Below are 11799 nucleotides of genomic sequence, written 5' to 3'. Positions count from 1 at the left end.
ACCCCCTCCCATGGCGACCTCCCACCGCCAGGGGGCGCGCGTCACCTCCGCGAAGGCGCGCCGCTCGCTCTCTTCTCCCCGGCCAATCAGCGCGCGGCGTTTCGGCGGGAAGGCGGAAGTGGCGCTGCCGGGGCGCGGCCATGGCGGAGACGCGGCCGCTGCGGCTGCTGGCGCTGCACGGTTACCGGCAGAGCGCCCGCCGCCTCCGCCAGCGCACCGGCGCGCTCCGCAAGGCCCTGCGCGGCCGCGCCGAGCTGGTGGCCATCGACGCGCCGCACCGCTTGCCCGCCGGCGCTGAGGACGACCCCGACGGGGACGATCCCCCCCGCGGCTGGTGGTTCTCCGGGCCCGGCACGTTCGAGGCGGGCGAGGCGGCTGCGGCACCGGCGGGGCTGGAGGAGTCTCTCTCGACCGTTGCGGCGGCGCTGGCGGAGCACGGGCCCTTCGACGGGCTACTGGGCTTCAGCCAGGGCGCGGCGCTGGCCGCCATGGTGTGCGCCCTGCGGGCCCGCGGCGACCCGCGCTTCCCGGTGGCCTTCGCCGTGCTGGTGGCCGCGTTCGCCAGCCGCGCCCCGGCACACGGACACTTCTACCGGGATCCCATCGCCCTGCCCACGCTGCACGTCGTGGGCGACACCGACGCGGTCATCGCAGCGCCCCTCAGCAGGGAGCTGGCCCAGTGCTTCGTGGAGCCCGTTGTCCTCACGCACCCCGGCGGGCACTTCATCCCCGCGGCCCCGGCGCAGAAGAAAGCCTACCTGGAATTCTTGGAACGCTTCTGCCCCGGGCAGGGCCAGGCCGAGCGCCCAGGGGCTGAGGAGGTTTGAGAACGGGGTCTGTAATAAAAAAAGGCTCTGGTGAGCCCCATGCAGCCTCCCGTTCTGTGAAACATCACTGTTGCCATGCCTCCAGAGGGACCAGAGAACAGCTCACTGCACATTCTGCTCTCCAGTGTTCACCCAGGCCAGGCTGAATGATTCTTTATCTCCCTTTTTTCAGATTTGTTTGTATACATTAGGATAAAGTATATACATATAAATGTATATAAAGTTATATATTATGTATATGATGTAACATGTGAGTGTGGGGGTGTGATAATGAGGAGATTGAGGGCAGGAGGGTGACACTGCTCTGTGTGCAAGGTGCTTTTACAGACTCAAACACCTGCTCATAGTGAGAGTCCGTCAGCTCAGCCACAGGAAGTGTGTGCAAAGCACAGAGCTGCAGTTTTACACCCCAAAGACTCGTGGTTTTTGATATCTATTAAGCCAAGCTTCCAGCTGCTCTGGGCCTGGAAACCCTCTCATCCTTGGTAGTGCCAGGGCTGGTGTTTGTTTCAGAAATGAAATGGCTGCTGGCTCAGCATATATTGAATCTTCCCTCCACAAAGTGCCTCCATGAACAAGAAAAACTTGTCGTTGTTTGTGGCTCTGTATTATCCAGAAGCACACGAAAATCTTTATTGCTCTAACAGTTGCAGGTGTTCTGCCCAGCTCAGCACTGGGCACCAGTCTCAGGAGAGGAGTGCTAGCAGAGCTTCTCTAACCACGGCTTTTCTTGGGGGTGTAGAGTTGGTAAAAGAGGGAAATTGGGTGAAAAATGTGATTTCTCCCCCTGCTTGAGCAGCGGGGCAGCTCTGTGAGGGGTGGAGGACACTGTGCTGCTGAAGCCCTTCCCCTCCCCTCGGCTGGGAGCAGGCCTGGGAGCTGCCATGGGTTAAACCAGCAGGAGTTAACCAGCAGGTTAAACGGGAGGAGTGAGCAGTTCTCAGCCCCTCACGTTTTTCCCCCTGGTTTGCAGATGGTGATGGTGGCAGGAGGATGTGGCTGTTTCCCTGCAGCCCAGCCCTGTTCTGCTGTTGCCCCGCGGGGCTGGGGGGGGCTCGGGCAGTGCTGGCCGTCTGTGCCACTTCACGTGGGCTGTGTCACATCTGCTGCGAAGGCGTGGGGTGTCTGCCCCCCTTGGTGACCACATCGGGGACACCAGGGGCTGGTTTTTTTGGGGGGCTGCACGCCCGGCTGCAGCTGTGGCCGAGCACGGCGAGCGGCTGTGACAACGCAGCCGAGCTTTTGTCCCTGCGCCGCCGGGCAGGGACAGCAGCGGCCGCGCTCGCCAGCCCCCGGCAGCCGCTTGATCGCCGAGCTCCCGCTTGCCCGGCGCGGGGGAGGCACCGCAGCCATGGCCGCCCGCCCGCACTGCGGCCCCGCAGCCCCGCAGCCCCGGCAGCTCCCGGGAAGAGGGAAGGAAGGGGAAGAAGCCCAGGGTGCGGTGAGTGAGCAGCACGATCCCAGCTCTGCAGGCAGCTCCCTCGAGTGGGTCGGGAGGGATGGGTGACCTGAATTGGGGTGCTGCAGTACCTGCTCCTTTCCCGGGGTCTGCATAAAGGTGGTTCCTGACGGGTATCTGCTGTACTGGTTTAAATGAATTAATAAAAACAGATAAACGCGACCTTTGTCCGCAGGAGGTGCCAGTGTGAGCAGCGGAGGGAGGTCCTGCTTGGTCGCGGGCTGGTGGGAGGAGGGAAGCGGCTCCCGCGGCTGTCACGGCGTGTCCACAGCGGATGGAGGGTTTGCCATGGGAATCCTGCCCTCTCCCTCCTGTTCCCTGGCGACATGCCCTCGGGCTGGCCCCTGCCTCTCTCGCAGATCCAGGTTTGTTCTTGGGATGCAGCCACACTCCTTCGCTGCTCCAGGTGAGCCTGGAGACAAGACTGGCTGACGTCCTCCCACCCCTCCCTCAGCTTCATGCTGGGGAGTTCCCTTTTCCATCACGCAGTGTGGCCCAGGAGAGTTGGTTTTTCCCCCAGAACAGCGTGGGCTGGTTGCTGTTGCTGAACAGGGGGGTGATGGAGTGAGCCCAGGATCTGGGTGGGAGCTGTGCCACTTGCCTGGGACAAGAGGGCCCTGGGGACAATCACCAGTGTTACCAGCAGCACTGGGAGCCTGGGTGTTTTGGCAGGGAGGATGTCACCCCTGTGCCCAGATGTGCCCTTCCATACCCCAATGCAGCCATTGGAGCCACCTGTGTGACCTCAGGGACAGGAAGGACCCTGGCTGTGGCCCTGCTTATGAGGAGCCCGCTGTGAGCATGGAGCCCAGAGCTCGGCCAGGCAGAGTTTTGCTGCCCCTTCCCTGGGTGAGCAGAGCCCCCAGCCCTCTCCCAGTGTCCTAGGGAGGGCAGGAAGAGCCCGACATGAGCAGAGATGCTGCCAGTGCTGCCTGTTCCCTGCAAGCTCCCGGCTGTTTTCTCACATCTCCCCAGCTTCCCGCACCCCTTCCCCCTGTGCCACTGCCACCTCGAGGTCACTGCCACTGCCCACCCTGCCAGCCACCCACTTGGGCCACGCCAGGCACGGGTAGGGGTTCCTGTGGACAGCGCTGGAAAAAGCGATGCCCCGCCAAGCCTGGCATCAGGGTTTGAGCCTTACTCATCTCACGCTCTTCCTCCTCTGTCCCTGCCACCAGGACCTGCCAGAGGTGGGGAGGGGGCACACACGTGGGGAGGGTGACATGTTTTTCAGGTGGTTTTACGGCGAGGCTTCCCCCAAACCTGCCAAGCTCCTGCCTGTGAAATGGCCGTGGCACGGGCACGGGACAGCCGGGACCATCCCTGGGCCCCGCTGCTGGAGCAGAACCAAACCTTTGGGAACAGCCCCCCCTTCCCTGCTTCACTCGCAGAAGCTTCCAGTTGTGGCTGAGTCACTCCTGCTGTAGCTCCTTCTCTCTCCTTGTTTTGGATGGAAGTTTTCCATGGAAACCCACGCTGGGCCGGGCTGCAGGCTGGGATAAACACGGCTGAATCACAAAAGGCCGTTTCGCCAAGAGCTGTCAGATGGCAGCAACAGCGTGTGGGGCCAGTGGGCACCTGCCCGGTCTTTGGGGGGGCAACAGCAGCACCTCTCCCTGCAGCCCCCACCAGCTGTGCTGGCTCAGCCCCCCAGGGCCCACCTTAAATTCCTACAGTGCCAAGATGCCACTTGGCAAAGCCAGGAGCGGGTGACAGGTTTTGTCTAGAAGTTTTCTGGGGCCACGTGCTCTCCCAGGGATGCACAGGGAAATCCCGTCTGGGAGAGTCCCTTGGGACCTTCGCTGCAGGCAGTGGGGGGCTCCACCCCGGTCCTCAGCCACCGGACTCTGTAGGGTCATGGCTTGGAAGTCCCAGGAAGACCCTTCCCACCCTCCTGGCCGTGCACAGGGACACGCTCTGCAGCCACTGGGTGCATTGCCGAGGTAGGGCAGTGTTTGTGCCGTGCCTGTGCCCCGCTGAGCACCATTCCACCATGGAAGAGGCCGTGGCAGGGGCTGTGATCCTCCTTGCCACCACATTCCTTCCCAGCACCGCCGCGATCTCCACGCTGAGGAGGAGCACAGGAGCTGGACGAGCTCTGTCCCCCGGCGCTGACGGCTGGCCCCAGGCCCAGTGGCTTGGAAGCGCCGTTGGAAGACAAGTCCCAGTGTCAGGAATCCAGGATATTTTTAAGGACTCTGGAAGAAAAACTGATTCCAGGGTGTCAGCGGGAGAGACTTGGCGTTCAAAACAACAGTGCAGCTGAAACGTTCCCAGGCTGGAGTGTGGGGTCCAAGGGGCCACAGTGCTTCCCATGGGGCATGTCCCCTCACCCAGGGGTACCCTGGAAGGGACAATGATGTCACCATGGCCTGGACCTCACTGCGATGCTGGCGATGGGGTGCAAACAAGGAAATGTTTCCCAGGATGTGGAGGGTGGGTTTTGTGGCAGTGACAACTTTGCAGCATGGATGTGCTGGACACAGCTGTGGTTTTACCTGAAAACTCCCATCCTGGAGGTGTGAGGTGCTTGACCCTTCACCAAAAGCAGCAATGGGAAAAGCAAGAGTCAAAGAGAACAAGGTAGAGACATGACAGGGCACAGTGGGGACCTGCTACCTCTGATCCTCCCCTACCCGTGGCTCCTGTGTCCCACTGTGGCCCTGCTGACCCCTGGGGAGCTGGTGGGTGAGGGCAGAGCTGCCAGGTGCATGACCCTATGGATGGGTGAGGGATCCTAATGGGGCTGCTTTGGAGAGTGTGGGCAGGGGACCCTCTGTGACCCCTACTCGGTCTAGGTCGGACACCCACAGGACCCCTGTCCTGCGGGATCCCAGGACCGAAGGTTCTTGTTCAGGGACTCTTCCCTCTTCTTCTTGCCTCACTCACTTGGGCCTGACCCTACATCCTCGGTGTCCTCATGGGATCAGGTACCTCCCACCCCTCCGGGATCTGTGTGGTCACTACAGCCCTTCCAGCCCTCTCTCCAGGGCTGTGAGTCCCCGGTGCCCCCCACGAGCAGCCCTGCCCGGCCAGCACCGGTCGCCGCCGGCTGCCGAAGGCCCGGTGCCCGGTGCCGGGGCAGGCCGGGCCGCTCTGACTTCGCCGCTCAGGAATCTCCTGGCCGCGCCGGGCGGGTTGTGCAACCTGCGACCGCCCCCGGCCGCCCCCGCCCCGGCCCCGCGGGCCGCGCTCAGTCCCCGCCGCGCCGGCCCCGCCGCCAGCCCCGCTCCGCGAACGGCCCTCGGTGTCCCCGGAGGGGAGCACGGCACGGGGGGACGGGACCCCGACTGCCGAGCGGACAGATGCGGCGGGACGAGCCCGGCGGGGACGGTCCCCCAGGGGCTCCAGGTCCCCGCCGGGAGGGCAGGTGAGGGGCTGCGGGGCGGGGGCCAGGATGGAGGATCCGAGGAGGGGGTCCCCATCGTTCCCGCTGCCCGAGGAGGAGCCGCTCGGCGCCCGCCCCCCCGAACAGTAAGAGTTGATGTGCGGTGAGCTGCATCCTGCATGTGAGCTCCTACTGCCCCGGGAGGCGGGCCGCCCCCGACGGGACCCCCGCCGCCCCGCCTCCGCCGCCTCGGGGACCCCTGGGTGTGGGCGAGTGGGGGGAGCCGGTGCTGCCCGCGGTGCGAGTCCGCCTGTCCCGGCGACCATGGCTGTAGACTGTTACCCCCCCAGCGGCACAGTAACAATCTAAAGCCACGGTCGCCCGGGCGGCGTCGGAGTGGGGGGGGGGGTGGGCCGGGAGGGCGGGTCGGGAGGGGGCAGCCGGTGCCTTGGCGACGGCGAGGAGGCGTCCCCGCCACCGCAGCGAGCGCGCCCGACCCCTACCGGCGGCGCGGGGGGGGGGCTCCCGGTGCTTGGGAGGGGGGAGTGTCGGTAGCATCGGCAGCATCGGTAGCATCCGCCCACCCCCCTCCCCGCCCCCTGCCCTCCCACGCGTGTCCGCCCCTCCGGGGGTCCCCCCCTACCTGGGCTGCAGCGGGAAGGCGGGGGGGGGGGGCGTCCGCCGTGGGGGGGTCGGTGTCTGCGGGGGGGGAAAGAGAGAGCGGGGTCAGGCGGGCACCGGGACACCCCCCCCATCCCCGCCCCTTCCCGCCCTCCCCCCCGCCCCCGTCGGGGCGCGCTCCCCGACGGCTCAGCACCGCGGACAGCGACCGCCCCCCCAGCGCTGCGGCGGGGCCGGGGCCGGTGCGGGGCCGGTGCGGGGCCGGGGCCGGCGGTGGGTCATGCTTCAGTAGCCATGACTGTAGACTGTTACTGTCCTGTCCCTACGCAGCAGTAAGCAGTCTAGAGCCAAGGTGCCGACGCTCTGACTCGGGCTCTCCTCGACGGGATCTCCGCGCTCTTTAGACGCAGCGGGGAGAAGGCGATCGACCCCCCCCTCCCCGGGCTGCGGAGCCAGCAGCACCCGGGCTGGGGACACGGGGCTGCGGGGGAACCCGAGGGAGGTGGCAGTGGAGAGTGCCTGGCACGGCGGCACGGCGGGATGGGGCTGGGGGGGTCCCGTCGGGGGTGGCTGCGGGGAGGCTCGGAGAGGGAGGGGGGGACAGCAGCGGTGTCACCGCCGAGCGGGACACGCACGCACAGCCCCACACACGGATGCGCTTCCGCACCTCTCCCCGCCCTTCCCCCCCACAACCAACCCCTGCAAGGTGCGGGCGGCCGGTCCCCGCCGTGCTCCCCCCCGGGGCGGCCCCGCGCTCAGCGCCCGCCCCCGCGCACCGCCCCCGCCGGCGCCGCCGCCCGGCCACGCCGCCCCCGCCGCCCGGCCCGCACGTGGGGCTGCGCCAGGCGGCACCGCACCGCCCCCGCCCGCCGCAGGGCTCCCCCCCGCCCCGGCCCCCGCTGCCCTCCGCTCCGCCTCACCCCCGCCCCGGGGCCGGCAGGTGCAGAGCCCGGTGCCGCGGGGCTCCGCTGCCCCCTCCCGCCCCCGCACCGAGCTCCGTCCCCGCTTACCTGGGGGCCAAGCCAGCCGGTGCCTTACCTCCTGCGGGCCCCGAGGCTGCCGGGCCGGGCAGGGGCCCCGCGGCTCCCGGCGGGGCCGGCGCCGGTGTCGGTGCTGCGCTGTCCGCAGCGCGCGGGGCTTTTATAGGATCGGGCTCGTAGTAACGGGGATCTCGGCTCATTCATAGAAAAGCATCAACCTACACAATGACGTGAGCGCTACGTCAGCGAGGAAATTTAGGGAACGGGAAGACGCTACTATTTATATCGGCGCGGGGGGAGGACAGCGGCCCGGAGCCGGGCAGGGGGTCCGGGCTGCAACAGGACCCGGCCCCTCCCCGACCCCTCCGGAGCCCCCCCCCCCCACCCCCGGCTGCTCGAGGAGCGCAGTGGAGCAGCACCCAGCACCTCACATCCCTTCTGCACCTGCTGCCAGACCCAGGAGCCGTGCACCCACTGAGACAAAAACTGAGGGTCCCGTCACCCTGGGAGGGCAGCGTGGGGCACCCCCTGCCCCAAACACGAGGTGTCCATCCAGGCACCCATGGGAGCCCCTGACCACCCCGCTAGGCCAGAACGTGGCCCCGTCCTGGCCTCGTGGCATCATCACGGGGTTGCTGATTTGGGGCTGTCTGAGCCCCCCATCATGGCAAGGGGTTGCACAAGGGTCCCCACAGCCGGGAATCAGCCTGGGGGTGCCCCCTGCCCACCTGAATCCCTCACCTACAGTAGTGTCCTGAGCAGCACCTCCCACGTGCCCCCTCATAGGAACCCCTGTCCTTCCATTGTCACAAGCACCCATGGGTGTCACTCCAATGTGCTGGAGGATAATGGGACAGCACACAGCGGTGCTGGGGGCCGAGTTTAGAATACATGGGGTGAGCGACCCGTTGCAGCACCGTGCTGCCCTGACCCCTCCAGCCTCACAATGGGGTCTGACCCTCACTCCCACCAGGGCTGGGTCCCCCAAAAACCGTCAGTGGTACAGGAAGAGGTTGCGGCTTCATACGTGAATTAATTTTGACCCCTTGCTCCTTCCCAAGTGTCAGTCCCCCCCAAGATAGGCCTAGAGTCATATCCAGGGGGATTTGGAAGCATCCTTTCCCCCTTTATCCATCTGTCCATACGTCCATCCATCCATCCATCTATCCATCCATGCATCCCCCCGTTCCTGCTGGAACCGTCTGACCTCACTCTGCTCTGGTGAAGCATCACACCGGTAACCACAGCAACAGCGGCGTTGTCATTGACAGCAGCATCCGCGCCCGCCAGCATCCGCCGCTGCGCAAGGCCGCACGCTGCTGCAAGGCCACACGCTGCTACGGGGGCCTCAAGCCACGACCCCCCCACTCCCTTACCCCTCACACCCCCAAATACCTGCAGAGCGGCTCAGAGAATTAACCCCTCCCAACCCTACCAGCACCTCCCCATCCTCCACCAACCACCCCGCTCGAGGTGCTGCCACCCCCCCAGAACTCTGCAAAACGCCTTACCCACCCCCTGTTAGATGGGGGTGTTCCCCTCCTCTCTCCCCCCTTTTTTTTTTCCCACGCAGCACCGGCGCTCGCCCCGTCGGGGCTCTCCGGTTCGGGAAGGGGAGGGGGAAATCGCTGCCGCAGCGCTCCCCGCCGCAACCGTGACTCAGCCCCGGGATTAGTCAGCAACTGGGGCCGGCCCACCCGCAACCGGCTGCGCAGCTCCGCCGTTCCTCCGAGGCCCGCGACCCCCCACACTCCACTGCCCGGTCCCCCCGACGCGCACCGGGTGTCCGGGGGACCGGGGATGCGGAGTGGGGGGATCGCGGCCCCCGAGGAGGGGGTGTCGCATCCCGGAGCGCGGCCCGTTGCTGCCATCTCGTGGGCTTCCCACCAGCGACTGCAGCCGTGTCCTTGTCGCGGGAGGGGGGGAGAGGGCCCGGCCGTGTGGGTGGGGAGGGGGAGGTCACCTGTAGGGCTTGGGAAGGAGGTGGTCGATGAGGGGGAGTAAACGAGGAAGGGGTGGTGTCACCCCACCTGAGGGGGAAGGAGGTCTCGTGTCATCGTGACTCTACAGGGGAGGGGTCTTCAACTGCTTGGACATCACCCCACAAGGAAGGGATCCTATTGCCCCACGATGCATCATTTCAAAGCAAAGGGGTGTCCACCTCAAGCTCCAAAATATCATCCTGCTGGAAGTGTTCCTCAACCAATCTGAGCATTGTGCCACAAGGAAGGGGTCCCACTGCCCCAGGAAACATCACCAGGCAGGTATGGGTGCCTTTCCGTGAGAACTGCCCCACAAGAAAGGGGTCCCACTGCCCCATGAAGCGTCACCCATAAGGGAAGGGGTCCCATCGTTTCACCAAGCATCATCCCACAGGGAGGAGATCATCACCTGCCCGCAAAGAAGGGGTTCCATCACCCCATCAAGTGTCATCCCACAAGGAAAGGGTCCCACTGCCCCAGGAAACAACACCTGGCAGGGATTGGTGCCCTTGTTTGACTGAAAATTGCTCCCACAAGGGGTCCCACTGCCCCCGAGAAGCATCACCCGTAAGAAAAGGGGTCCCATCATCTCACCAAACCTTGACCCACAGGGACAGGACCCTCATCTACCTGGAGAGAACAGGTCCTGTCACCCCATCAGGCATCATCCCACAAGGAAGGGGTTCCATTGCTCCACAAAGCATCACTTCACAGGGATGGGTGCCCTTGTCTTCCCAAACATCCCCCCATAAGGAAGGGATTCCACTGCTCCCCAGTTCGAGGGGAATTGCAAAGCCCTGCTCCTGGGGAGGAAGATCCCAGGGACTGTCCAGCTGGACAGCAGTGCAATGGAAAAGACCTTGGGGACAGGAAGTTGACCATGTGTCCTTGGGATGAAGGAGGTGAATGGTGTCCTTGTCTGTGTTGGCTGACAGCAGGGAGAGGATCCTTCCCCCCTGCTCAGTCCTGGAGTGCTTGGTCCAGTGCTGGGCTCCCAGCATGGAAATACCAGAGAGAGCCCAGGGAAGGACCACTAAGAGGAGTAAGGGACTGGAGCATCTCTCTGATGAGGAGAGGCACAGAGCTGGGACTGGCTGCAGAAGAGAAGGCTCCAGGGACCAATCAGTGCATACACACCCCTGGAAGGAGGGTGTGGAGGGCACAGAGCCAGACTCAGCTCTGTGGTGCCCAGTGCCAGGACCAGGGGCAGGTGGCACAGATGAGTCTCACGGCTTCCTCTGATCATCAGGGAGCACTTTTACGCTGGGAGGGGAGAGCTGGCATGGGCTGCCCAGGGAGGTGCTGGAGTCACCATCCTTTGAGATGTCCAAAACCACCTGGGCAAGGTCCTGTGCAGCCAGTCCTGGGTGGCCCTGCTGAAGCTTGGGTGATGACTTCCTGAGGTCTCTCCCAATCTCAGCTCCTGCTGCTTGATTCTGTCTCTTGTGCACCTGGATATCCCTCCACAAGGAAGGGTTGCCCTGCTCCATGAAATATCACCTTGCAGGGATAAATGTCCTTGTCTGACCAAGTATCACTCTGTAAAAAAGGCTCCTCTCAGTGTCACGCCACAAGAAAGGGGTCTCATTGCCCCATCAAGCATTGTTCCACAGAGAAGAGCCCCCCAGCCACTTGAGCATCATCCCCCAGGCAATGACTCCCAGCAATGCCACCCAGACAGCACAGCAGAGAGCAGCCACCCTGACGGGTGCCAGGGAAGCTCTGCCCTTCCCACTGCCTTTCAGGGATCCTCTCATGATGGGGGGCACCCTGGAAGAACTTGGCAGGGTCCCGTGGCTGCCCCCAGCCTTGCTTTGCAGCAGGCAGGGCTGGGCACTGGAACAGCTCAGGAGATGGGCAGCGGTGATCCCTGCCCAGCCTGGAACAGCTCAGCACTGTCACGAGTTGCAGCCTCAGCCCAGCCCAGGTGGAGGGGACACACATCCTCCTGCACACACAGGGGCCGCAGTTTCGGGGCTGCTGTGCCCCAGCACCGCCGGGAAAATGAAGAGCGAGCTGCCAGCGGGGGCTGCAGGCTCCTGGCGCTGCCGGATGCGGCCCCGCTGGCCAACGCGCCGTAATCGAAGACATGTGTGTGGGCTTTGGGGAGAGGCTGCGCTGGGAAACAGGGCCCTGCAGAGACCGGGGGGCTGTATCCTGTCCAAAAGCCCAGGTCCCACATGAAGCCAGGCATGCGAACGCGATCCAAACCACAGCTGGATTTGAACCGAATCTCCCAGCATCTGGGCTAATTTGCTGCAACTTTGATTGATCGTGGGGAGGGGGCACAGGCGGGAAACTCTCCAGCTCAGACCTCCCAACAGAGCCAATGACTTAACCAGAACTGGTTCCAATCTGCTCAGCACATTGAGGCGAAAATGCCCCTTTCGCTGCGCGCTCCCGGCCGCCGGCGCTGGCTCCTCTTGCGGTGCTGCAGCCCCGACCGTCCCCGTCCCTCGGAACTGGACATCAGCTGCAGCTCCCTGCGGAGACCCGGCAGCTTTTGAGAGCTCTGGGTGCAGAACGCTGGCTCAGGCTGCTGTGTTAGGATCCCTCCAGAAGGCTGAGCAGGACAGGACGGGGGATACTCGTGCAAGAAACC

At 64.7% G+C, this 11799-nt stretch overlaps 1 protein-coding gene across 1 annotated transcript; it reads left to right on the top strand.

Moving 5' to 3' along the window:
- The first annotated feature begins 9 nt into the window (after positions 1–9).
- Positions 10–2448, top strand: OVCA2 (OVCA2 serine hydrolase domain containing). Its single transcript, XM_088177127.1, has one exon. It carries the CDS (start codon positions 141–143, stop codon positions 825–827), a length of 687 nt encoding a protein of 228 aa, XP_088033253.1. The 5' UTR covers positions 10–140; the 3' UTR covers positions 828–2448.
- Positions 2449–11799: the final 9351 nt, after the last annotated feature.

This window comes from Sturnus vulgaris, chromosome 21 (genome assembly GCF_052056855.1).
Source record: "Sturnus vulgaris isolate bStuVul1 chromosome 21, bStuVul1.hap1, whole genome shotgun sequence".
Taxonomy (NCBI): domain Eukaryota; kingdom Metazoa; phylum Chordata; class Aves; order Passeriformes; family Sturnidae; genus Sturnus; species Sturnus vulgaris.
Note: the sequence above shows the minus strand (reverse complement) of the source record. Positions and strands in the feature narration are given on the sequence as shown.